Source organism: Tinamus guttatus, unplaced genomic scaffold, assembly GCF_059628265.1.
Source record: "Tinamus guttatus ecotype Peru unplaced genomic scaffold, ASM5962826v1 Tinamus_guttatus_pri_ptg000035l, whole genome shotgun sequence".
Taxonomy (NCBI): Eukaryota; Metazoa; Chordata; class Aves; order Tinamiformes; family Tinamidae; genus Tinamus; species Tinamus guttatus.
Genome location: NW_028288569.1, coordinates 981,372 through 1,009,165, shown reverse-complemented (window position 1 = coordinate 1,009,165; position 27,794 = coordinate 981,372). Strand labels below are relative to the sequence as shown.

The following is a 27,794-nucleotide window of genomic DNA, read 5'->3' as shown; positions in this document are numbered from 1 at the left end:
CATGCAAAGCAGTGGGGAGAAGGAAAAAGATGGTTTTGAATTTCAGACATTTAACTGAAGTTTGGCGTAGATTATTTTTACTTTGTTTATTGCAACTCTCATGTGCTTAGGATGAGATGGTTTAATCTTTTTGATTAAACCTTTGCTTAACTTTTGTTTAATCTTTTTGATTAAACACAGAACTTCAAGCCTTTTAGAATTAATTTATAAAACTTTTGTTTTTCTGATTGAAGCTAATACCAGAAGTCCTAAAATATCACAGATCTGTGAACTGTCTCAAGCTTTGTAATTACCTAGAATTCATACTTCTTATGAGAAAGCTATGTACTAAGCTTGTAAGACTAGAAGTTAAACTTCTGGATATTTATTCTGACTTTTAAATTGCAGTGTTCAAGGTGAATGTAGGAAGCCGAATTTCATTCCCACATTTTAAAAATTGGTAAAACTTTTGTTGCTTGCTTACAGGAGGTAATACCACGTATTCTACATACACAAACAGGGTTCTCCTGCTCTTTGACATAGAAAACTGACTTATTTTTCCCTAAATCTCTTAAAGTCAGTTATTCAAATTGAGACCTTTCAGTTGCTCTTTATGGATGAGTGGGAGTTGGCAAGAAATATTCAAAACCTTTTTGCAGCAATTCTGCCTGCCTCCTAGAAAAAAGTGTGTTGTGTATTAGTGATCACTCTGTACTGATGCGAATATGTTATCCCCTCCAGCAGTTTCAATTTCCAGTTCCAGAGGGAAGGCCAGCTTCTGAAAAAGAGATCTATATTTTTCCTAAAAAATAAAACCAAATCTTGCAGCTTTACCCATGTTCAGTAGTTTTCTGTTTCTGTCTTAGCCGTTTGGGCACTTGCACTGCGCTGTTAAACTCTGGTCTGGCTGTACAAGGCGTGATCTTTTAGTTGATGACACCTTGCACAGCCATTTAGTTGGGGTTTCTTTTCCAACATTTCCAGAAAGATTTGGGCTTTCTTGCCAACGTTTAGTTTGGGTTTGTTTTCCAAGCTCTGGGGTGCGCTGAGAGCTCACTCCTGCAGCTCAGGCAGTCAAGTCTGTAGTGTTACACACCAACATATCGGTTTCAGGACTTTCTACCCTGCTCTCTGGGGTATCTCATTTTGTGTGGAACAACTCCTGCAAAGACAGCCATGTATTTCAAAACACACCACCCCTTGCCACCCCCATCTTGTGTTTTTTTTTTTTTTTTATGCGTTGGTGTGTAAGATTACATCACCTGTGTATTGCCTTCGGGGTGTCAAAGGGCTTCCTTTGGAGCCAGCTACTTCAAAGGAAAGCTAGTCCCTGCGTGTGATGTGCCGTGCTCTGTAGTGGGGTTGGCGCTATGCCTGTATTTATTTTGCTGAAAACCTGTGCCGTCTTTCTCCAGTGCCTCGCAGTCAGCAGAGGCGGGAGGTAGCTCAGAAGTTACTGCTGTTTCTTGCGTCAGTGGGTTTACCGATCAGATAATGCATGGCTTTTCTCAGAGGGTTGGTTTTTTGCCCTAATATCCCCCCAGAGTCCTGGGTACTAAGGTTGTGACTCAGATTTAAGGAAAATGCTACATACGGGTTGCCCTGTTTTGGTCCATTATTTCTTTTTGCATTCCCTTCTGCAAAAAGAGAGACCGAAGAGCCCTGAAATCAGAAAGACTTAAGTAGTTACAAAGTAAGTTCTACACTTACTTTATTTTGCAGTAACAATTTCTAGCTTGGCTCCTGCAGCTTTCCGCTACTCTGAGCAAGTGCTTTCTCAGATGCACCTGGTATTGCCTGGCTTTGCTAACAAAGTCTCAGATGTGTGTTTGCTGGGGCGGGTGTGTAGGGGGGTAGATTAGTATCTAAGGAAAGTGTAATGTCTCGCTTTGAGGCTTCAAAGGGGCTGGGGCTGTGCGTGAGGGACCATGAGAGTGGGTCTGTTTATTTGCTGCAGTTCCTATGCGAAAGGGGCTCGGTGGTCAGGGGTATCGCGACTGTAGCACTTGGGTGTCAGATGAGCAGATGGGGCTTCTTCTGATTCGCTCTGTGTAGGGGAACAAATCTGGGAAAAAGGGATCTTCAAGCTATTTCATAACCAGCTTCGCAGCTGCTTTTCAGAAATACTGTAGAGCGTACCGTAAATCTTGAGCAAGGAGAAGAAAAGAAGAAAGAATGAAGAAAAGGAATAGAAAAAATAAACTTGACCTTATTGACAGTTACCTATCCTTATCAATGAAGAGGATGGAGATTTCTAAAAGCAGCAACCAGCTTATGCCGTGCAAGTGGGATGCAGTGCAACAGGTTAGACAGCAGCAGAGATGAGCAGATGCAGGGAGCAGACTCCCCCAGCAACTGCATTTCCTGCCTGTGGGAAGGAAAAAGCAAACAGAAAAGCACTGGCACCTTGGAAAGCCCATTCCCAAGGCATTCCCAAAATGGCATGGCCAGCTTGACGCCGATGTCCTGGAGCAGGCTAGGAAGAGCCTCCTTCCACTGGAAACGATGGAGGATTTTCTAAGACTGAACTGGAACGGGACTGCAAGGGGTTGGAGCAAGAAAACGCGTTGGGCTTTCTGCAGTACAGCATCAAGCTCTGATTTGATACGGACCACACTGAAACATGGATCTGATCGTTTCTGGTCAAAGTACAGCCTACCTAGAGTATAGCAGACAAAGGCAAATAAGTTTTATTAAAGGTGCTTAGTGCCTGCGGAGAGAAATGTATCTTTGCTAACATGGAAAGAAATCTAATAAAAGGACAATTAATGGTCAGGATGGAAAGCTGTAACACAGAGGTGAGCAGGTTGGATAGGTATGAGGAATCTGATTATCCAGCTGCAGAGGATGACAATATAGTCATTTTCCACTTAACTATAGCTAAAAAGCAATTATCAAAACCAGCTTAGAGGGTGTCTAACATGCAGCGTCCAGAGCAGACGGCAAGCATGAAGTTGTGTTCTTGCTTGATTTCACTGTTTGTGTATTTTGTGCCTTTTCCTAAACTATGCTGATGAGCACTGAGAGTACCATTTAAGTGCAAATGTCTTTCATATTTAGGGGTTCAATTTGTCTAACTCTTCATGGCAAAGAGTAATTTTAAAAAATAGGAGAGAAAACTGAACAGTCTGTAGATAACAACAGAAAATAACATACCCAGTGTTGTGAAATTCAGGTTTTTTTTTCACCGTTAAGATTCTCTAAATAAAGCACACTCTTTCTCAACCTTTTGCAAATATTTAGAAAACTTGTGCATCAGTTATTTGAGCAGGACCATCCTGATTTTAAAAAGATATAGGCACCTCAACACTTGCCTATAGATTTCCTTTCCTGTGTAGCCTTATAAGGCTACAAAGTAAGCTATTTAGATAAACTCAAACATGATTTTATAGAACCTGCTAGAATTCTTCTCTTTTGACTTAGAGTTGCTTTTGCAAATTGGAGAACTCAGAAATAAATGTCAGAAAGGCCAAATTGTTTATGACACTTATGAGCAGACTGTAAACTAACTTCCCTCACTTTTACCCTTTTGCTCAACAATAAAAATAAAAAGAAGTCCTGACTTAAAAAAAAATGTATATTTTGCTCCATTGGTTGGAAAGTGAACAGTTATTGAACAAAATAGCAATACATTTTTTTTTCCATTAAAATGATAGCACACATTGATTTTGATTGTACTAGATCATGCACCAAACATTTTGGTGGTAATTGATATTTGAATGAATTCCAAATGTGGCCCACGTTTGTTAATAATTTTGATCAGAACTTTTATTGTCAATTCCGGCCCTCACAAGTCAATGCGTGAATTTAAACTGCTTGTATTCTCGTTCGACTTTACTGTTCACTTACCCAGCATTTCCAGTAAAGTTGCAGAAGAGAAATATGTGATCTTACACAGAAGCAAGACTATATGCAAACTAGCAAATGTAATCTCTTCACTAGAAATGTGTAATCTGCTTGGATAAATTCAGATAGTAGATTTATTTAATTTTTAACATTTAACTTACTGACACTAGAACCACTAGCTTTGAAATAAGATTGTATCTTATCTTAGTCAGTCAGTTCTGTCTTGTATTACAAATTAGATAAGCACAAATTCTAATACTGGTATTTGGTCATCTGCAGGTGGCAAAACAGTCTGCAGATTTTAGCGTAGTCTCTTAAAGATTACAAAATTCTAATCTCTGAGCAGCTAACTTGGAGGACATTTCTAAGCCATGGTCAGGCAAGAATTTCCAGCAAAGCAGGATATTGACTTTGATACTTTACCTAGTTTTATCTAGTTTGTAAATCTCACTGGCATTCTTACTGCCCCTAGAGAGTGTCTAATACTTTTATATGATATTTGTTATGTTTTTTTTTTCCTTCTGTGCTACCAATATTATAATAGCTAGTGCTAGAAAGAGAGAATATTTCTACCAAGACAGTAAATCAGTGAGTGTCTTGGAATGGTACGGTTTGCATCACTGATTGTTAGCGTGATATAATAAAATACCTGAACCAAAGCTTTCTCTGTCCAGGGGGTCTGGCATTTTTTTAGACACTTTGTAGATATTTTGATCATAAACAGACGAGACTGAGATGCATTACAGTGCAGGCATGCAAAAGAATGAGGCTTACAGCAGGGAAGGTCAGCTTTAGGACGCTTACAGAACTAGCTTAATAGAATAAAATTATTCTAAATTAGTGCAGTTTTGGTCATTATTTCTCTGGAGTGTTTTTGCCAACGTATGGCATGGAATACATTTTTCTATTTAAAATAGTGTTTTCACATGCATGCACACACATAGATGTGCACGTGTGTGTATATATACGCACATGTGTATTTAATTTGAGATAGGAAAATACTGTGTGACCATAGAGGCTATCACATTTGAAACTGAACATTTGAGGTAACTCTAGGAAATCTGTTAGGTAATGAGTTCTTGCTTCACGTGTAAACTGTAAACTTACTAAAATGATTTAGAAACAGCGCAGTCTTCCCCATCCTGTTTTTATGAGCCAGTTTTATATTCTAAACCATATCAAATAGAGAGGAATAAAATCACAGTTCTTTCACTTCATGCACATTGCCCGTTTTCCCCCCAAACATTGTGTCTCGTGCACGCTGTGCTCAACCTCAGTGAAACTGCTTGGAGAGCTGCGTGCATGTGTGGTCCTCTGCAATGAGCTGAACCATCTGTGTCCTCCTGCTATTTTTTACCTTGTAATAAATCATTCCGATGTAGTTCTTTTAATGGAGCTCTTCTGAGGAGACCAGCAATAATTTCTCTTAATACAATAGAAATAGGCACTTCGGGGTGAAAAAAAAACTGTTTCAAGTGAAGGATTCACTGACAACTATTTTTTTGCTGATGTCTGAGGTACAGGTGGGTAAAAATAATCTGCCAAAGAACAAATTACGAAGTTACTCTGAAAACAGGGAAGAATACAATAAATCTAAGTTTGTAAAAGTAAGTAAAGATTTATGTAATCTTGATTTTTTTTAATTTGAGATTTCCAGTACAAAAGCTATTTTATGTACTGTAAATGCTTCTGTGAATGCAAAATATGGACAAAAGAAATATCGCTTAACATCATGAAGCTTTTGGTTGTAGTAAGAGGAAAAACGTAAACTTTTCTCTTAACATACATGTATAACAAATATTATATTAGAGATAACATTTGCATATGTCTTTTAATTGCTATTGATTATCTGTTTATCGCTGCAGTTTTTTTGTATTCTGTTTTTTTTGTGGGGGGGCATTGCCTTGAAGGCATGTACATATCTGCTTTGGGATTAAGTCTTATTTTCTTTAAAGTAAATGGCCTGTGCTAACTTCCTTTGAAATCAATGGTGTTGAGAGTGAATTGACCCCAACACAAAATCTGGCTGCTAGTGGGAAGGAAACTGGGACATTTATTTACATTCCCTTGTGTTTCTTGTTCCATTTGGATGAGATAAGCTTGTATATAATCCTCTTAAGTGGGGAAAATGCCATCGATTTGAATATCTTTACTCCTAACATTTTGTCTGTAAAAACAGGGTAACTTCTCTGAATGGTTTTCAAGAAGCAGATTGAAATAATTAATGTGCATCTAATAGCTAATTTGGAGGGGATAACACTTTGCTTAATGGGATTAATTCTATACTTGCATATGCAAAAAACTCCCAGAGGGCAAATGAGGCTACTGCGAATCATCTGAGCATTTGTCCCCAGTAACTTCTTTCACTATATTGAACAAGGAATACACGTTGAGTGCAGATGTGAATGAAATATGGATTAATCATAGTTAATCTCAGAGGAAAAATGCATTAAGAGAAAATGTTCTTTTGTTCTGTACACACCAAAGCATTATCTGGGCAAGCCAGCTTTGTGTCACGTATTTTAATTACGACAGTATATGGTAAACAATTCCCTAGCAAGAAGAATCTTTAATAGGTAATAGCATAAGAAGGATTTTCATGGAGAGTATGTGGCAAAAGCAAATACAGCTGTAGGTGTCCTTTTCACATTTAGGAGAAAACTTAGATCCTGTGACTTTTGCCCATTTTTCACCCCCATCCAGCAGTTTGTAACTGTGCTTGGCTTTATGTGAAATAAAACTCCGTACTTTGTATAAAGCTTAATTAAGCACTGGGCACAATGAAAAACTGAGATAGTACAAGTCTCATATTTATTCTTATTTCACCTCAGTTGCACGTAGAATGAAGAAAAGTAAGTTTCCAGGCAGTGTTTTCATCTATTTGAACATCGCAGAGGGTTCCCAGTAAGGCTTCTTGAGGGGGATGAGAGGGGAGATGGTGGGTGTGGAAACGTAATTTTGAGGTTTTTTTTATCCATTTTAGAAATGTCAGTAAAGACCTTCAAATAAAAGTCTTTTATGCATTTGGCAAGCTACTAGATCAGTGCAGTGATAACGCAATCTGCAATTCTGCAGCTACAGAATTAGTTTGAGCAGAAAGAATCCACGTCTGTGGAACTCGCAGGTGTATCATTCTGCAAGCCTCTGCTGGGTCCCATCGCGGGCTACAAGCGACTTTCCTGAGTTCAGAACACACCATTAAACGCAAGGAATCCAGCACCGCCTCCCAAGTCAGGTCAGTGCTGAAGCTCGCAGCAGTCGACGTGCTCTTAGCAGGCTGGTTTCCTAAGGAAATGAGCCTTGCGCGACCCAGCTCTGCGCGAGCTGCCCAGCCTCCCCGCAGCCCAGCGGAAGCCTCAGAGCCAGCTCGGTCCCTCCAGGCCTCGCCGAGGCCGGGGCTGGGCCCCTGCTGGTGCCCCCACGGTGGCCGCTCGCAGGAGATCAGGAGAGGGTGGTTGGGATGAGGCTGCCCACGGCCCGCTCCCTCCTCAGCAAAGGCGCCCTGGTGCAGGCCGGGCGTTTGGAGACAGCTAGGAGGGCAGGAGACAGGACAGGGGATAGGGCACGCTCAGGGATGCTGGGGCTTTGAACTTGTATAGGAATAAAATTGGGAGGAGACAAGGGTTGTTAGTAGCTAGGGATATAAAACAGAGACTCTAAATATCATTTCATTGTTTTTTTTTTTTCCTACTCATGCTGATCTCAAATTCTTATAATTCCTGTTCTTGATATAACGCAAATACAGACCAGCCTGTGAAATCCCATTACTGTGGCCATATATGCCTGACAGTGTGAAAATAACACTGCAATATTCTTCTTGGTGGGCTGACATCAAACTCCAGTACTCACTCTGGTGGCTTGACTGTTACCGGAGATATTTCACATCTTTCATTTTCCTTATTTCAAAAACAGGTTTGTAAAAATCTCAATATGTTAATTTGCAAACACTTTCTTCTTTTACCTCTTTGAAGCTGAAACATTCATGAACGATATGAAGCCTCAGGGTCCTTTCTTTCTGCATCTTCACTCCATCCTTTTTCCAGCATGGAAAATGTGACGGATTTGCTTTGTCATGGAGAGTCTTCAGGAGTCAATGGAGACTGCCTGGATAGAGGGAGTGCAGGATTTGGCCATGGTTTTCAGACTTGCTGACCCACAGTATTGCTGTGGATCACCAAAGCTTGCAAAGTGCAAAGTTGTCTGTAATTATTGCTAGCAAATGGGCTCTGAAGTTGAGCAGCATTTAAAAAAGAATTTCATGTTTTTAATGACTCTACAGTTTAAGTTTAAATACAATGTGGTTACCTGGTCTGTCCATATGAGATAACATTGAAAAAAAAAATAAAACTGTAAAAAATACATGCTCTTTCAGAAAGCTTTCAATGCTGAGGATTTTCTGTTATTCAGAATGTAATTTTAATAATAATATTATACTTCAACAACAGAAATTGTGAATTATTTTTTCCCTAATTCTGCACTGCTATATTCTTAAATTTTGTATTCTTACTAATTTTAGATAACTTTGTTTAGAAGCAGTCACATTCACTTTCAGCCCTGTAGTTATTATGACCTATAAAAATTGAAAAAATATAAAGTTAATACAATAAGAATGGACTGCCATGTCAGATATCAGGCATGTCTGGAAATTGCTTACTTACTATATACAAAAATAGTGTGTTGGCTAACAGATATCTCATTTAACAGTTTTCCTTTATCAGTGGTGACAGAGAGGGATACTTTATTGGTCTATTGAATGCTGGAATTAATTTGATAAATATTAGCATTAGCTACATGCAGTGTAGATATGCTTAAAACATATTTAAGTTTTATATCAGTCAGTGTAGGAAGGTTTGAACTCTTACTGTAAGTACACAGGCAATTTTCTTTATGATGAGAGCTTTTGGAAATGGGGGTGCATCTCTCTCTGTGTGGTTGTTTTGCTTTATCCATAAGTCCGTTTCTCCAAAGAGAAGCAATTAAGGAGATATGAACTCTCCTGCTTGAGATTTTGAGAGCACTTAAACATTTCTGAGTGTTAAAATATATATCTTTTGTTATCATTATCTTTATTTTGCTGCCTTTAAGACAGTGGCTAAGGTCATCAGTGATAAGGATGCTCTTCTGTTTTTTTTCACATGGGAATGCATTGCTTTTTGACATATTTTTAACAGCCCTTAATTCAGTCAAAAATCTGTGTAAAATCTCTTTGTAAATCTCTTTGTTGTTTCCCACCTATATACCAGAAGTTACATCACAAAAGATTTTTCTTCTTCTTTTCTTTTTTTTTTTTCCCTTACGCTGCAGTGCCATCTCAGATAAGGTTTTCTAAAATTGGTTACAGTCCTTCAGGCTCTTTATAGGAAAAGGTGGTGATGGAGGCTTAGCAGCCACCATTTTAGAATCTGGCAAAGGAGCACGGACCTCATCCGTTCAGTGCTAATGGTGACAGACAGCCGTGACCCATGGGTAGAGCCATGATTAATGCCATGGGTAGAGCCATGATTAATGCCCTTTTTCTCTGTCAATGTTCTTTTTAGCCTTCTAAATTTCAGGCGTACAGTTGCTACATGCTATTAAAATGTGAGTGCACCCCAATGAGAGGAGAAACATTTCAGAGATGGGTAGAGTGGTTCCTTCTTTCCTCAAAGGTAATATGCAGGTCTCCGTGAAGTTAGTCTTTGCTGTTGTCCTGAGGCCCGGAGCTGAAGGAGGTCCCCAGCATGCACTCGTGTTGGGATTTCTCCATCCAGGGGTATTCCCTGGGCTCTTTTCTATGGGGTCTGTGAAATGCTCGGCATTCAGAGTCATTTTCAGAGAAAGAGGCATTTTGGTGAGAAATGCTGAGAAAAATATATGCAGGGAATTAATATTAAGCTAGGCTCTTAATTAACCTTTTTGTTTACTGGGTACTTAACTGTCATTGCACATATTCTGCCTGGGCTGCTCTTCTGGCAGCAACAGAGCGTGACACAAATGGCTATGCACAAAATGGGTCAGTTGCAGGGGATCTAGAGTGACGGGAGCGCCTTGTCCTCCCTGACACGTGTGTAGCTGAGAGGTACCTCAGCCGTTAGGCCTGGTTTAACCTTCTTCCTGCCTGATAATCTGCTGCTGCCACTGCCACTGTAAGACGGGTTAATGATTTCGCTGTCTGATACCAAACTTTGCTAGTGTAGTCTTCGCCGTGGACAACTGAGAAGCCTTCTTGCAAGTGGACGCCTCTATAGGGACTGCAGTGCTACAAATAAAGCAAATCTTGTATTATATGTAGCTATCTTTCTTATCATTCAGTAATTATATTTATCTAGAGGAGAGGGAAAAACAATATGTGAAGAATATGTTAACCCTGGATGACAGACATTGGAGTTATGCAGAATGTTGCTGTAGTCTTAACCTAAAAGTGTGGATGGCTTTTCTTATTGGAGATTTGATGTTCTTAATGTGATCTGCTCTTTTGTCATGGGTTACATATGGAAGCTTTGACAGAAATAGATCCAGGAGAAAAGAAAGAAAAACTGGTTTCATTGCAATAGAATTAGCTGTGATGAGTGTAGACCTCCATGGCTTTGTCTGACCATACATCAAGCTTGGCTACAATGCAATGAACTGCTCATGAGCTTTTTTCTTCCAGACTGGTGACTTATTTCCATAAATAGCCCTGTAGCTACAGTTCTCCCTCCAAGTACCTTAATCTTTAGCTTGCTTTGGTGTGATGGAAAGGTTTAATACTTCTCAGTTTGCAGTGGTCGGGAGAGCTGAAACTCAGCTTAGAATGAAATCAAACAACTCTTGTTGGACATGTGTCTATCATCTGCACTGTTTGACACTAGCTGTGAAATCAAGGCAGTCCTTCTCTGCCTAAGCACTGAGACACCTAGGAAGGAGCACTAAGTCACTGCTTGGTTCTGAATATTTTGTGTACGGATTTTTTTTTATTACTTTATTATCCAGCTAGGAGCAAGACATTTCCTGACATCATAATGATAGCTGGCATAGGTTTAGTGAATTTTGACAGCCAGTACTAAGCAAAAAAGGGGGTGGAGGATGCTTTGTAAATATCCTAACTGGGGACTGTTCATCATATCAATGTATTTGATTATTGGAACCACCAGCAGCGAGCTATCTGCAAGCTGCTTAGCAAACTCTTGCTTCTACTGCTTTTTGTAAAGTCTAGCTTAAAAGCTCTAGCCCTTAAAGTGCTAATGGGATTTCTGCTAGCTGATTATTCCATAGAGGAAGGTGTCTGATTGTCATGATTGTCATCCATAGCATCTTGCGTCTAATTTGGTAACTCTTCAGCAGTATTGCACATAGACTGTTTGGGATTCTCATATTTCTTTGATGAGCCAAGATCTATAGACTGAACTCTTTTTAGTAGTCCTCCATTTGGTTTTAGAAGCTAAGCTCCTAAAAAGTGGCTACTACAGTAGACACCAGGCTGCCTAATGAGTCTACAATAAGTGGCTGTTTGGGATGCAAGGAGAAAAATCAGTAGGGAAGAGGAAAGCAAGCTAGAAACAACCATTTGAATAATAACAGGTTGCCTCTTGGGATACTTAATGATAGATGGGTTTTAGATGATTTACCATGGGAAGCATCTTTTGAATTAACTATACTCAACGGCAATTTCTGTCTGATGAACAAAGGTAAAAGACCATCTGTCTAACCAGAGGCACCTACAAAAGCTGGAAGAGATATGACTTGCTTCTCTTACCTGAGCCTCCAGGTACCAGATCCTGCAGCACCAGCGCATTCAGGTGCTGCAGTTGCCACATGCTCTGCTTCCTCTCTCTGGGAGGTGCCGTCAGGTTTGCTTCAGGAAAGCCCTTTATGCCAAGTTCTTGCAAAAACGAGAATTGAAAGCAGTTGCTTTTTCTGAGAATGACTGACTGTTTTGATGAAGCGAGGAGTTCCCTTCCAGAGATGAGCAAGGCACTGCCCTCCTCTCAGTTTCTCAGGCTCAGGAAAGATTGAGAGAGACAAAAGTTGCCATATTTTAAGGGTATATTAAAAGGTAATTCTTTCCTCCCCTTAAGATTGCAAAGGTAGAACACTTACTTACCATTGCTTTTTGCACACACAAAGTCATCTTTCAACAAATCAGATGGCTGCTGGAGATGCTTCTTGTCTCGTGTTAAATACCCTGAACTTTTATTAGAGTCTTTTTTCCATGTTGTCCTAGATAGGGCTCGGCCCTTTGTGAGGTTATGATTCTTTCCTTCTTTCATATCTTTTTGTTTCCCAATAAATCAGAAAGACCTTTGCATTATTTGAATTTTGAGAAACTACTAGTAGTAGTGAAGGCTCATGAGACCCCTAAATCATGTTAATTTAACTTCATCTGGAAATAATGCTAACATTATTTGGCATAAAAAGGTGGAAATGAATAGCCTGAAATACTTTTTTCTTTCCTTCCCTTTGCCCCTCCTTTCCCCTTTCCCCTTCCCTTTTCCTTTCCTTTTCTCCCTTCCCTTTCTTTTTTCCTTTTCCTTTTCCCTTTCCTTTCCCTTCCCTCCTTTCGTTTCTATTTTCCTGCCCTTCCCTTCCCTCTTTCCTTTTCCCTAATCTGGACACACAGAAGATGCTGGAGGGATAAAACCTGGTTTATAAAACAGAGGCAGGGGCAGGTCCCAAGCGCTCCGTTTCGCCGCCTCGCCCCCGCAGACCGGCGGCAGGCCCGTCTGCAGCAGGCCGGCAACGGGGCCGCCTGCTTTTGCTGCCGGCGGCCACCAAGGCACGTGAAAGCCTCCCAGAGAAGCGTGTGGTGATGAGGAGCCCAAAGGGGCAAGCCTCGCCTGTGGTGTTTGAGGCGGACAGGTCTGAGCCGGATTCGGCAGCCCTTGGAAAGCAGCATCCGCAAATCGCCTCCTTGGCTGAAGGGAGATGGATGAGTCTGGGCGTGTGTTTGAGAGCTGCCATCTCTGGCGGTGCCCCGGCCTGGAGCCGCATGTGTCAGGCGAGTAGATGGCTGCCGATAAGGCCCCAGGATTGCGACGTTGCACAGGAAACCCGGCGCTCGGTGACACAGCTGTGGGGCCTGAGCGGAGTGGTTTGAAGCTGCTCCCCACAACCACAGCGAGCAGAGCGCGCTGCAGCGCGGCGCTCCGGGCACCGCTCCGCTTCTCTCGCTGCACGGCCTGTCATTCAGGCCCGTGGGCTTCCTCTCCTTCAGTTACCAGGGTTTGCGTTGATTTGTTGTGCTTTCTCACTTGTCACCAAAAGAGTTTTTTTTTTTTTAATGATTATTATTTTTTTCCATGAGTTCTTTTGCTCGGTTTTGTTTTTTAACTTTTAAAAGCAAAAGTCTGCAGGGGGCTATTCCAGGCAGCTGGCAATGATTTCTCGCTCTTCTGCTCTAGGGGCACAACATGGAATGAGTTATGGCTGGACTGGGAGTGCGCACTGCCCAGGGCCTGGTGCGAGTGCTCATGGACCTGCAGCAGGCACGTCTAGCAGAGGGACAGGCTGCATGGCTCAGGAGAGAGCTCTGAGCACAGAGGAGAGGAAAAGGAGGGGAGAAAAGAAAGGAAACAACAGTCTCTGGAAGGGAGAGCTGCTAGGGAGAAATTTCTCAATGGCAGAAGCATGACTTGGGAAAGAGCCCCAAATGCGGCGGCACACACCACACCTAGGGTTTAGCACAGGAAGCTGCTTGCTATAAAACACAGCAACGTCTTGCTTACTGACCTTATCTGCTTTTTTATTTGCTCATCTTCCCTGCCTCTGACAATGCCCATGCATACTTTTTCAGACCCGAGTACAAACCTTCCTGTAACTTTTCCTGTAAGACTTCCTGAAATAAATTAACTAGTGTTCCTTTGCTGCAAGCTGCATGTTTTGTACCAGCTTTCCTAACATCTCCACTTTACCGTAAGAGGTCTGAAAGTGTAACTACTTCCAGAAGAGCACACGGTGGGCAAGACAGCAAGAATTAAGTGAGAAAGCTCCCAGTTCTAACTCCTTCAGATCTTGTTTCCCTCCCAAGCAATACACAGCTTAGGACCCAATCCTGCAGACCTTGTGCATACGTATAGCTAGATGTTGGCTTGTGAGTCAATTCCTTTTTGATGCCTAAAGAAGAAAATGCTGAGCCAAATACAAGGAGTAAACTTGGCGTCATTTATTTAGCAGCGAATCTATATCACCCACCAGTCAGTGACCCGACCTTAATTGGGCTGTGTTTAGACATCTTGCTTTAAATCCCCACTGTATATTACTTGGCCGCTAAGCTTTGGCCTTGTAAAACACTTAAGTAACTCACAGTAGGCTCCGGATTATCTGTAAGGTTAGCAAAGTGGGAATTATTAGGGAAATGCTTAATATTTGTGCTTAGCTCCATGTGAAGGAGCTGAAGGTGACTGCTCTCTTAGAGACGTGGGTCTGCACAGCTCCCACCACCTTTTCCTCAGTGCAACTGCTGCAACAGTGAAGCTATGGGCACAGTCCCCCAAGCCTTGGCCCAGGGCAGGTGAGGACAGGACACATTTGGTGATGGTTACGAGATATGGTTGGATTTTACTTTGTGCAAATGTCAACTCCTGCTCTAGTGATTTAAAAACCTCAGCTGATCCTGGTCACGTGAATGGATGAAACCCATTTAACTGGCTAACTGCTTCTTATGCTTTGTATTTACTTTGGGTTTTGTTCAAGCAGAAGATATATCTTAGCTTTCTCTCACTCTTCCTAATCCTGGAAAGCTGTTGCAATGATTACTATTAACAAAGTGCTTTGAATTGTCTTTACTTTTTTAAATACAGAAATCAGACCTATTTATTAAGGAAGGGATACAGTCCTAATTAACTTTCATGGTTTATTTCTAAAGTGGAACTTGATTCATTGTTTCAATACATGTTTTTGACAAGGGCCATCAGACTATGCCTAGCACAGCTTCCCATCCTGAACAGCTTCACACCCAGTACCCAAGGTCTCAGAGGGCAGGATGCCCCCGATAAAGTACCTTGTAGGGACTGGAGCAGTTCTGCAGTAAGACAGGGTTGAACACAGCTGACACGGAGGTCCAGCAAAGCAGTTCATCATGCTCTGGTTTCGGCTATGTACCTCTCTACATCTCCTGCTCAAGCTCCTCCTGGATTTTATTAGCCCCAGGGAAATGCTGGACCTGAGACGAGGCTGAAACTGTCTCCTGCTTTGGCACAGGAAACAGGGGAGCCATCAGGACCTGCGGTTGGGTCTGTCCGAGGGCCTCGTGAGCAGCAGCTCGGATCTCCCCATGCTTCTTGGGTCCAGCTGCCTCTATTCAGGGCTGCTGATTTATTCCCTGCTTCTCCTGCTCTGGGTGCTGCACTCCCAAACCCCAAGACGCTCGGCTCAGGGCACGCTGAGACAGACACAAGTGCTGCGTGAAGGCGGCTAAATTACTCCTGGGCACAAATTGCCCTTGGTTGACCTACGGCCTTGTTCACCTTGCTGCATTTTAGCCACCGGCTTTAGCGGGCTCCGAGCTAGTTTTTGCATAAACCATCTGTGGAGTAAAATGTTGTCCTAGGACTGTTTAAATGAAGCTCTCTAGAAAGCTGTCCCCAGCTTCCTTGTGGTGTACTATACCATTTCAGCAAATGACTTCATCTCACTGTCTCCATTTACCCCACGTATATGTAGTCTTATCATTTTGGGAAAAAAAAAGTGTAGTGTAGTAAAGACTATTATTTATGCAGTGCTTTGAACTTTCTTTTAAAAGCCATAGTATGAATAAGAGAAAAGGAAGGAAAAGAGATTAGAATACTACTTTATCTTAGATCAGGTTTAGAAATTTTTGTTTCTAAAACTTTTTTTTTTAATTAATATGAATTCTTATTTCAGAAAATCAATAAACCTGCAGATTGGGAATAGGATTATTTTTGTGGCCGTGTTAGCCTCCTGATGGGAAAAGTGATTGTATCATCACTTATTTTAGAATTTATTATAACATTACCCAATATCCAGGCTTGGATTTTTGATCATGCTTTATGATCATGCTTCTATACTTGAAGAGTGCTACAGACTCTATCATAAGATATTTCTGCAAATAGGTTTTCCTCACGCTGGTGGCTATATATTGCATGAATGGCATCTGAAAAAAAAAAAAAACCCTAATGAAATCTTGAGCGTGGCCTGTGGGGGCTGGCAGAGCCCAGCACACAGTCCCTCTGCTCCCATTGCCGGAGTAACTGGGCACCTCCAAGTAGTGCATTCAGTGGTGCAACTACTCAGTATCACATCTGGTTAATGAGAATCGCCAAACTTTGCTCGCCTTGGGAAGGAGATGAATCATACCAGGTCTCTTCAATTTATCTTGCTAGCAGGGTTTTACAGGCTCTTGATCATTCTTGTCTTTCTTTTTTGAATGCTCTCCGATTCTTTGTACAAAGCATGTTTCCAATTCACTTTTAAGTGATTTATTTATTTACTCATTATTTTTAAACTGTGCAATATAATGGTTTTCCAATCCCCATTTCTATGACTTACATATTTTTCCTGGACTTACGTATTTGGTCTATATTTGCTTAAGGCCTCTCATATGAATTGTTCTAATTTTCAGCTATTTTTTAAAACTTACTAGATGCTTATAAACCTATATAAAGGCAATTTCAGTTGTAGCTTGTAGCTGCTACAAACCAATAGTACTACTTTGCCCCTCTTGATGGGATCAGGATATAAATGTACCAAGAAATTAAAAGCAACCTCTTCAGAGTAACAATTCTATTGGGCTTTCACTTAGGGCGATAGTACAGATTCTCTCTGTACAGATTCTCTCTCTGCTTCTCTGCAGATTCTGCAGAGCTACAACCTTTCCTTTCCCTTCCCTTCCCTTCCCTTCCCTTCCCTTCCCTTCCCTTCCCTTCCCTTCCCTTCCCTTCCCTTCCCTTCCCTTCCCTTCCCTTCCCTTCCCTTCCCTTCCCTTCCCTTCCCTTCCCTTCCCTTCCCTTCCCTTCGTTCTTTTTTAATCCTTTCTCAGAGATCTATTCAAAAGAAGACCTCTTGTTGAGGTTCTTATACAAAGAATGCAGTTTGAAAGCCTCTGTCTCAACCCAAAAATAAACCAGGGCATCTCAGATGCACTTCATGGACCTTTTCATTATGTTTGGGGTAAAAAGTTAGTTAAAAATCCTGCTTGTACTTACCCCTCTTATATTTAATAGTCTCTAACATCCCCAAATTGAGACCTCCAGAGACTTCTCATAGACAATGTGTTATACCTAGATGGTTTTGATATATGTCCTGCAATATGGGAGGCATATCTTAAGATTCCTATTCCAAATAAGACAGAATAGCAATTCCCTAAACAATTAATCAAAATGGATATGTTTTCACATACGCATGTTTTAGTTGGTGAAAAAAATTCCTAATCCAGCCAGATCCAGTAGTGAATACTAAGTGCTTGTTCACAGTGCACTGGGCCAGGCACTTCCAGTAACTGCATGTGGGAAGCAGGGAGGACAACTTGGGCCTCGCAGTGTGGAGAGCGCTGGGTGAAGTGCCCTGTACCGTGTGAGGGAGGCCAAACACTGAGGTGGGTGCCCTGTGAGGTTGTGAGTGTCTCCATCCTTGGAGACACACTAAACCCATCAGATGAAATCTTGGATAGCCTGGTCTAATTGACTCCATTTTGAGAAGGTATTGGACCAAATAATGTCCAAAAGTCCCCTCCATCTTAAATAACTCTATGAGCCTCATTCAGATTTCTGTCTCCTTGTCAAATGGACAGCCTCATGCTCTATCCTTTTTCATACATTGCTGTGCAACACAGCCCCAGGGTTGCCGCCAAGCATCCCTGGCGGTGTCCCTGCGTCAGTGAATACAGCGTCAGTACATACAAATGGCCTCGGTTGTTAATGTTCTGCTGTTTCTGTGCAGGTGCGGTGCCTGTTCTTGGACTGACAGACCCGAGACTTTGCTACTTGCTGGATGGATTCTTCTTCATTTACGCAGTCATCATGACAGCACTTTTTGTGAAAGCTAAGGTCAGTCTGTCCAGCCTGATGCATTTGGCTTTTGTTACACACACAAGTTGAACAGCGCTAGAAAGTTGGGGAGAAGAAAAAGCATGTCTCTTTTAGACATTTCTGTTGCCCTTTCTTTCCCTTTTCCAGAGCAAACCCAAGTGATGTGGAGTTCTCTAAAGGGCTCAGGAATGGAGACGAAGAGTAGGCATCATATGCTATTCTTCCTGATGCTGCTAGGAGTATTGTGACAGCATAATGACAGACACAGCCAGAAATTCTGGTCAGAGTAGCTGGAAAACGCTTGTTCCACAGTGATTTGTGTTCTGCTGCTGCTTCATCTTCAGAAAGAGATGAGGAGAGAGTGTGCACAGAAAATAAAGGAGGAATGCCATGCTTGTGGGAAAAGTATTAAAAATGTCTCCAAGAGCTGGACACACTTGGCAGCGGTGCTGTGTGAATGGTATAACACTAAGGCCCTGGCTTCCCCATACGAGAGGAGTGAGGCAGGGGTTGAGGGGCTGTTGCTCGCATCCCTCAACTGTTTGACATCTAGGGAGGCTTTGGTGGTTTTAGTCTGCTTCCAGGAGATAACATGATGTGCTGCAGGAATCCACAAGTCCGCACAGGTTCCCACAGCTCTGTGCATCAAGGAGAGGAGCTATCTCCTCCTCTGTACAGGGCACTCCACTGAAATGATGTTTTCAGCCCAGTCTCACCAAGAGTTTCAGGCCAAGAGTGGAAGTGGGGAGGTGGAGGGGGTATCTCCTTGCCCAGGCTCTGCAACAGATGCAAAGGCTGGTGTGGTTGCGAGCTGGGAGTGCTTCTCTGCTGGTCGTGGTTGAGACCGCCAGCAGGAGTCCTGGTGTGGCAGGGCCGTGCCGCTGGGGCAGACGGATCATTTCTCAGGACTGCGAAGCCAGTACTGAGCTCAGGAATTAACATGTTTGGAGGAAGTGAGCCAAACTGAAAAATGGTGGAGGAGAAGCCCTTTCCCTATGCTTTTTCCCTTTCCCTCTCTCTTCCCTTTCCCCCATTATAAATCCAGATCACAGGTACAGTGCTGCTGTGGCCCTGGAAGTCTTTTTGACGCTGCTAGACTGAAAAGCCCCTCAGGCACATGCAGCTGCACGTGTTGGTAGCAGGAGCTGTGCACCTTATCGGTAAGCAGGGCTCCGCAAAATATCCGAGGAGGAGCGTGAGCTTCCCCCAGCCCTGCAGTGCCCGCCCTGAAGGGCCTGGGAGTTTTGATGCCACAGCTGAGCTGGAGCTCCCTGCCGGCAGCAGGACCTGGCTCCCAGGCTGGGACACCCTTGGCCTCGGCGTGCCAGCTGACCTCGAGCTGTGCCAGCCCCTTCCCCTTCCCGCCACGTGCCCGCTGGTAGCTCGGGGCAGCCACCAGGCTGTTGCCTCAGGGGACGAGGCCGAGGGGAGAGGAAAGCCAGCGCGGTGGTTACACGGCCTGTGGCCGCATGGCACACAGACCGCCCCCGCTCCTCACTGGGAGAGCTGCTGAGCACCGTCTGCCACTTCAATTGCATCTTTGACCTGGATGCGGTGTTTGGTGGCTTTAAAACATAGAGCACCCACAACAGCTGTGCCTAGTGTGCCGGGAGGCCGAATTAATGGAGCTGGGCAGTGGAGGAGGAAACAGCATGTGCCCAAGGGAAGTGCGAGCCCAGGGACTCCTAAGGGCCACATGTGGCGATGTGGGTGCGTTGGCACTGCTGCCAGGGCCCACGACGGCCAAGAGAGGCGTCACGGGCGCTGCTGCCCGCGGTACGCGGCCACGTGCCTACCGTGTCGGCTGCTCGGCCAGGGCAACCTGCTCCACGTGGGTCCGTCCTACACGGACACCGCTGGGCTGGGCGCTCCCCAGCTGAGTCTCTCAAGCTAAAACCGTCAGGGCCGTCTTAGCAGAAATGCCGTCACCAGGCACTGAAAAGCTGACAAAGGACTTTCCAGGGGAAACTCTGTTTTGGCACAAGCCTGCAACTTTTTTTGAAAATCTTCCAAGCCGGGATGTTTTTGTCATCTTACCTCTTGGCTGACAGACTTGCTGACAGGTGCTTTAGCCAAGGGCAGCACCCTGCTTTTGCCATGGTTCTTTCTTAACTTACGGCTTATGTGGAGTTTTAGGCTCCTCTATGGGAAACATAGGTTGACTGGCTGGTGAATACCAGCCCAACCAAGGACTCAGGGAAGATAATGGCCCTTCCACAGGGAAAGGAGAAGGGGATAATTTGTACTTACCAGACACATTACTTAAAAAAACAGTCAAGCTTACCCCTCTAGGTTCCATGAATGCAATTCCAGTTAGAAAGTTGATTTAAATGTATTTATAATAAGTAAAAAAAGTTAAAAGCAATGCTAAGCATATGGCTCAGCATTATTATTTTTTATTTATTTATTTGTTTTTGAAATGACAAGCACTCAAGTAGCTGCTCTCACTGACCTAAAACATACCATTTTTGCCTGAAACAACCTGCCCCAAACATGAAATGCTCATAGATGGCGTGAGGGGCATTGCCGAAGAGTGTCTTACAGAAGGTCAGTCCTTCACCCATGTGTTACTTGCCACTAAGAGTAATTGTACAGTAGTGTGATGCACCACCAAAACAACTTGTCCTCGACAAGCAGGTAGACTAAAAAAAGGTGCCCATGCAGCAGTGATTCGTGTTGCCCAAAACCCCACAGTGCCTCGGGCTGGCGGTACCTGTGGTGCCCCCAGGGGCCACGGGCGACGCGCAGGAGCGAGGGAAGGAGGGGCCTGCTGGCCACGGCTGCCCTCGCGCTGACTCGGGTGCGCTCTCTCTTCCAGCTCAGCCAAGCCCACGAGCCACCGCTGCAGCCCGGCCAGGACGATGTGTACAACGTAAGTACTGCTGGTGGCTGGGTTTGTTCGTTTGCTTTGTAATATATATATTTTTGTCAGATCCATTATTCAGCCACCCCCTTTGGGGCACTTAATCAAACATGGTGAGTTGCCTGTGGATCAGAAAAGCTTTGGATGAGCCCAAGTAATGAAAGAAATAGCCCGGAGCATCAGCACAGCTGTTAGGAGGCAAAATGAAACTTGACAAGGGGAACCTGTGGTCTGTTAGCTGGTTAGATGCCAGACAGATATGTGGACTGTGGGGCCTGGTTTCATCTACTACCATAAAGGGAGACAAGGACCCAAGGCTGAATGGGACACCAGGCCCTCTGTGCTATATTATATAACGCGCTTGCACGAGCGGCCTGCGCGCAGCCCCGGGTGGGTACGTGTGCTGTGCACGCGCCTCCCCCTTGCGCACCGGCCTCCACAGGGGGCATGAGGCTCCCAGGGCTTCAATAGCAGCAGCTTGTGCTGACCCGCAGGCACCATGCATAGCTGTTTTTCTGATTTACTTGCTGCAGGTAAGGTAAATGCCCAGGGTTTCTGCATTGCAGACTTTGGGGGACCGTAGCTCTTGCACCACGCCAGCTATGGAGCCTGAGTCACGCAGCCCTGCAATCATCTCCAGCCCTGAGCTTTCTTGTTTTATCCATCACATGAGAGCTGCTACTGTCTTCAGACAGTGAAAAAAGACAGAGACAAGAGCCTGTCTGTCCTTTCTATCTAAATTGTTCATTCATGGCAGCATTAAATTCTAGGCTAGTTTTGATACATCTGGTCCTCTTTTGATGTTTTCTTTACTCTCAAGCTCTTGACCACAGTCACTTCCTGTGATAATGAATTTCACTGCTTTATTATTTAATATATGAAAAACTTTTTCATTTTTCAATAAATTAAAACTATTTTTTAAAAAAGCTTCTTCATTTAAAAGTATCAGCTTTTGAATAGCATTGGATATTACTTGTACACATCTGGAAATGGCAACGTAATTTCTAGACATACCCGCCCTGTCCAGTACATTAGTTTGACCTGAGATGATCTCTTTACTTCTTCCAGGGTAACTGGTCCCAGGTAAGAAATGAGTCGGGCATAAACTTTCTGCATTCATTTAGTTCAAATTTAGACCAGCTGTTCTACAGGAAAAATCAAGAGCATTGATCTTCAACCCCCACTGGCAAACAAAGCGTAAAAGTCGGAGTTGATCTTCCTGCTGGGTTCATTTCTACTTAAGACAGGGTCTCGAGGCAATAGCTTGCAATTTTGCACAGCACAGACCACTCACTGTTGGTTCAGTACCTACTCATAGACAATTTTGTTGGCAATATCATCAAGGGTGAAAATAGTTTCCATCTCCGTTAGAGTGCTCATGATTTTGGGCACCATGCTGGAGTCTCTTGCTTTTCTTGTATTAAGAGCTGTTGTTTCATGATCTTAATGTCCATCACTGCCGCTTGCTTTTTTTTTTTTTTTTTTTTTTTTTATTTCAGAAACTGGCTCGTGGCCATAGAGATGAATATGATGTTCTCGGGGCAAAGAGAGGTGCAGACCCTGAGATGGGTGGGAGACACCAGGTAACTTCCTCCCACACACGCACCATTTTTTTTTCTTTTCATCTAGGTCTTTTCTTCTTGTGTCTAACCGCTGTTTAGACATGCAGGTTCTCAGCACGCATGTGCTGAGCGTCCGTGTCCCCCGCTAGAGGGAACAGCATGAGCTGTATAGAAAGTCACAAGGCTGGTGGCATGGCAGGGCCAAGAATGAAACCTCCCCGCTCTGATCTTTGCCCCTCACCCCGCCAGTGCTGCTGCTGCTGAGAACTTGCAGCCTCTCCGCATAGGAAGTGACACCCGGCCGCGGGCGGATGCGGAGCGGCCGAGGCAGGAGGGCTGTTTCACTAGTGCTCTCTGCCTGTGGTGGCTCCGAGCAGGTGCCAACAGCGTAAGGCAGCAGCCTGTGCTGCAGAGCTGAACCGTTTCGAAGAGGGAGAGGGCAAACCTGCTGCCTCGGGCTTTGGGCTTGCCTGCAGATGGCAGCAGTAGAGAAGGAGAGGAGAAGGGCAAAGTTTTTATCATTTAAACTGAATTAATTTTCCAGAGCACAAGCTGTCTCAACAGAGCTTTATGGGAGAGGGCAGCATGGGCTGTAATGGACACGTTCACAGAGCTGTACGTGGGCCTTGGCACTAAAGCGCAGGCGCAGTTGGGGGGGAAGATGCTGAGAGTGCTGCGTGTGGGCAACTGTCTGCCTTTGTTTTGCAGCAGAGAAGACCGACCGCCCAGGACACCGTCTACACTGTGAGTAGGGGAAGCTGCAGGGAGAGGCAGAGTTGGGGGCGGGCTGGCTAGAAACACGACTTTCTCACTCATAGAAGACCCACCTCCCTACCCACCCAGTTTTGGTTTTGGTTCAAACTTAACAGTTCTTTCAAACAAAAGTTTTGGGACTGGACTGTTTTTCTGGTTTATTGTCGTTGTTGTTTTTTGTTGTTGTTGTTTTTGCTAGATAATTTGTGACTGGCTCAGCAATAGGAGAAAACACTGACTGCTTGGGGCAGATGGGGAAAACAATGTGACTCAACATACCCGAGCCGCGGGGGAGCGTCGCGGGCTTTGTCCCATGCGAGTGGTGACCCTGTGCTGAGGGCTGGTGCTGCAGCCCAGCTGGCTGCCGTCTGGTCTGACACGCACCAGTGCTGCCAAGAATGGCACCCAAGGAGCCTCTTGTTTCCATTAATTCAGCGCCAGCTGAATTTGATGGTCTGTGCTCCAAGGGATGGATACAGGAACACTAATACTTGTGCCTCACTCAGGGTCTTTCTTGTGTTTGGTACTAAACAGGAAGAAAGGAGTGCATTTCTAAGACTTTAGGCCTTTATCCTTACTGGATCAGAAGGCCCTGTTGCACCAGGTCCTAGGAGCCTGGAAAACATTTTCCTGGATGGAGGAAAGAAGAGCTTCTCTTTCTTAACCTGCACTCTGCCATGTTATGGGTTTCCCAGAACTAATGCTGCTGAATGATGCTCTTTAGAGAGTTGTAGTGGTGGTGGAAGATGGGATGTTGGACTAGGAAAGTGAATTGGTTTTATGAGAAATTCCTCTTAGGGGTAGAGTTACTGCTATTTAAATGTTTAGAGATGAGGTCATGTTGATGAAATACATAGTTTTTTTCATGCATGACATGCATATATTTTAATGTAATGTCGAGGTCCACCACTGACCTATCCCCCAGGAGGAGGACACAGTTTTGAGGGGGTCGGGTGGAGGCAGGGAAGCCCCACAGGCCAGGAGGGCAGTGGGGTTGCCCCGGGGGTTTCCTGCTAACGTTTGCGCTCTCCTGCTCTCTGCTTGCAGTCCCTGCAGAAGGACAAGATGGGCGAAGCGTACAGTGAGATTGGGAAGAAGGGAGAGGTGAGTACTACCGTCCTCCCTGCGGAAAGCTTGGGCTGAAAAACTCCTTATTCCCATTCCCTTACAGACCAGCAGCCCAACAGCATTAGAATTACAGTAGCCATAAAACAAGGTGGAGACTGGACAGTCAGGTGGGCTGCCCTGCACATCGGCAGTATCCCTGAGCAGCTTGGCTGATGTCAGGGGAAAACATTTCTACTTTTGGACAAAAAACATGCAGCCGTTACCCCCTCCTGGAGAGGCAGAGGATATCTGGAGAGGTAGGTGAGGAAATGTCTGATTTCAGGGGCTGCAATGTTAATTTTGCCCAGCCACTTATAGTAGTTGAGCAGTTTCATTCAAGGAGCTACAGGATGGAGGATTTCTTTCGATGAGCTTGGGTTTGTCTTCAGACAAGTAACTGGGGAAATGATCCCCTTCTCCCACATCCATTTTCAAATTCAAAAAGGAATAGGGCAGCAATGCCTGAAGGTAGCAAAAATAAATAAATAAATAAATGATGGATTTATTTCTTTGCACAAAAAAACAAGGAGGAAGCTTGCACTGAAACAAACAGCTGGACTCTATGATATTGAAGGTCTTCTCCAACCATAATGATTCTATGAAAACCGTCTTTGAACATTGTTATTGGCAATGAATAGCACAATTTAAAATTACTGTGACACACACATTCCAATTTGGGACAAAGTGTCATATTTCTTAAATTCCTGCTTCTCTCTGAAAAATGACAAAAGGGGCATTTTAATGAAGTTTCATTTTGGAAAATGCTTAAGCGACTCTGTTATTTCATTCCTCCCTTTTTAGTATTGTATTTGCCATATTTGCCATATTGAAGATCAACTCAGGATTCTCCATGTTTTTGTTTATAAATGTCGATATTATCAGAAAAAAAAAGCCCTTGTCTCATTCTAAAGGCATGGCGATGCAACCATTTAGCAGTCCTGAAGTTTTAGCTGTAGCAGACACTGCCTTTTGCTGTTTCTAACGTGCACGAAGCACCCTCAGGGGCTCTCCCAGCCCCGAGACAGCCCCGTGCCTGCAGGGTCGCCCTCCTCGCAGGTGGCTCTGAGCGCTGCCAGGGCCTGCTCCTCACCAGGGAGTCGCTCCTGCAGCTTCCTCCGGCAGCCCCCCTGAAAGACTGTGTGAGCTCATTGTACCAGGCCAGACTGCTATCTATTTTACTGAATTCCAGGTGGCTTTTTCCCCAGACTGACTGATCTGTAGTTCCTTTGAATTTCTTTGCATGTGTGTCTACAGAATGCAAGCTAGAGGATTTAATTTTCCATGATTGTCCAGAGTACAGGGTAGAGATGCTCAGACAGTACCTTACATCTAAAAAAAAAGTTGATTCCAAGTGTACCTTAAGCTCGTAAAACAAGAGGTGCCTGTAGAAACACTGCCAAATCTCCATACACGCAGCAAATCCAACAGCAGCATTATTTGAAGTATGCTAAGAAATCCTGGTATAAAACCAGCGTAATTCCCGTTTTCTTTCTAACCCTGCCCGTGTTCCCGCGCCGCCCGGGGCAGGCGCTGGCAGCAGCGCGTCCGAGCGGTTCCAGACCTTCCGCAGGCCCCGAAGGCAGCAGCTTTGCACCTGCACAGGGCTGACCCTCCGTGAAGGGAGGGGGAAGTCAGGGTTTTCTTTCTTTTTTGCATAATGGAAGAGCACTCCTTGACACGTGTTTGCTTGTTTTTCTTTCCCAATGCAGCAGAGGCGACGGGGCAAGGGAAACGATGCTGTTTACCAGGTAGGCAACACATGTAGCAACCGCCTTGATTATAGTCAGACAGAACTGTAGATTCTCACTACACATCTAACCCCGGTGCTGGTGACACCTGATGCTGCAGGGCTTTCAGAGGGCCTCTCTGAGGGCAGTTAGAGCCAGAACAAAGATGTCTGTGTTGTGACTTTGATAAAGGTGTCTGCATGTGCCGAGTACAACGGGCAGGAAAACTTACCTAGCAGCTCTGGTAGGAATCTTGTATCCTTGGAGAATCACCTTACTCAGGCTGCTGTGAACATTTTTAACAAAACTGCATTTCAGCTCCTTGTAGAAGCCTGTGCATTGCCAATGACATCTCAAGATCATAAATTTTGACAGAGCGTGTGGCGGGCAGTTTTCTTGTACCATGGCCATACTCATAGTACGTTTCTTCAAAACCTGCTCTGCCAAGATCATCACAGTTAGCAGATAAAAAGCACTACCCTAACAGGATATTCCAATTACAGGTTTGGTTCAGATTAGGTCTCATAACTGCCATGCTGAGACTATACTGCACTAAATATTCGTAACAGAGGCAGCCAGAAATTGCACAAGCAAGCCCCGTGCCCACAGGCTAACTCCTCAGTCTTGGAAGTCCCAGTTATCCCCATGACCTCTCCCATGTGTTGCTCTGCCCTGCTCCTGGAGCAGCCAGCTCTCTGGAAGCAGCAGGGATTTGCAGTGCACATGGGAGTGCTGACTTAGCAGCATCAGAGGAGATGGTCTGCACGATTGCAGGATGGAGCTTCTGTCACCTGCTCTCTGAAGCCCCACTGCCAACTTACCTCATGTTGTATCTTACTTTCCTTCCAAGTTATTATGAAGGAGAAGTTCACAGAGTATTTTCAGCATGTGATGTCTGTGCATGCTGCTGGTGGACAAGGTTCACTCCAGCAGGAGCTGGCCCTTGACAATGCATAATAAGCAAAGTGTACTCCAAGGAGCTGCCTAACCTCTTTAGGTGATTTGCTCTAGTCATATACTCCAACAAGTCATTCAGGATGCATCTTGCGTTCAAGTAGGTGATAGCAATTGACACCGTGCAAAGACTAAGGAAGCATTCATGAGTTAAAAAAACTATAGGAAAAGAAAAAATCGAATTATGCCACTGCCGACCTGTTCATGATCGGTCAGGGAGAACCGACGAGTTACACTTACCTCTTTCTTTTTTTCCTTTCTCTCTCTAGGGGCTCTGTGCAGCAACCAAGGACACATATGATGCTCTCCAGATGCAGCCTTTGCCCCCCCGCTAAGTGGGAGTCACAGAGGGGATGGGCAGAGGTGAGAGATGCCCCCCTGCTTTGGGAAGAAGAGAGAGGAGTCTTTGTGATCGAGGCAGCGTGCATCTCTCAGTGCAACAAACCAGCCTGTGCACAGAGGGGATAACTCTGGACTTGGTCAGCCCCTTCTCCTTTCCCTCTTGAATCATGCAACTGCAAGCTTTAGCTATTAAAATGTACATACCTGTAAAGTCACTTCCAATGATAGTAGTTATTAGCCTGATTTTTGTAAGATTTGTGTTGTAGGACCAGACCAGTTACCTGGGTTCTCCTATTGACAGAGCTGTTTCCCTAGCTCTCACTTGCCTTCAAGAGGTACCATGTCATGTAATTACAATTTTGTTGCATTTAAAGACCTTTGTAAGGATAAGGCTGTAGTATTTCCTGCATTATTTATGATAAAAACATTTGTTATGGGCCAGCTAAATTTGGGGGTTAATTTACCTTTAAGAAACTGCTTTAACAGGAGACAAGTTTTTTTCTTTAACTGTAAAAAGTGACACGACATTAATGTAGTGAAGGACAGAGGCTGAAGTCCAGCTGCACTTACCTGTTTAATATGAAACAAATCAGCACTAAGCTGCAACAAAAGGTCAAGCAGTGGCAGTGCCACTCTCCAGCAAATGAAGCTAAACAAGAGCAAGGTAATCGGTTTAAGAAATTTCTCAGAAGGCAGAAGATACCCTAGTTACAGCGAA

General features: G+C 44.2%; 1 protein-coding gene across 1 annotated transcript in view; it reads left to right on the top strand.

Moving 5' to 3' along the window:
• CD247 (CD247 molecule) overlaps positions 1–27,466 on the top strand; it is a 56,422-nt gene extending 28,956 nt beyond the window's left edge. Inside the window, exons 2-8 of the mRNA XM_010218253.2 lie at positions 17,680–17,786; positions 20,587–20,640; positions 22,131–22,214; positions 22,902–22,937; positions 23,994–24,050; positions 25,763–25,801; positions 27,004–27,466. Coding sequence (XP_010216555.1) covers positions 17,680–17,786; positions 20,587–20,640; positions 22,131–22,214; positions 22,902–22,937; positions 23,994–24,050; positions 25,763–25,801; positions 27,004–27,069 — 443 coding nt within the window. The 3' untranslated portion in view covers positions 27,070–27,466. The remainder of the gene's footprint in view (positions 1–17,679; positions 17,787–20,586; positions 20,641–22,130; positions 22,215–22,901; positions 22,938–23,993; positions 24,051–25,762; positions 25,802–27,003) is intronic.
• Positions 27,467–27,794: the final 328 nt, after the last annotated feature.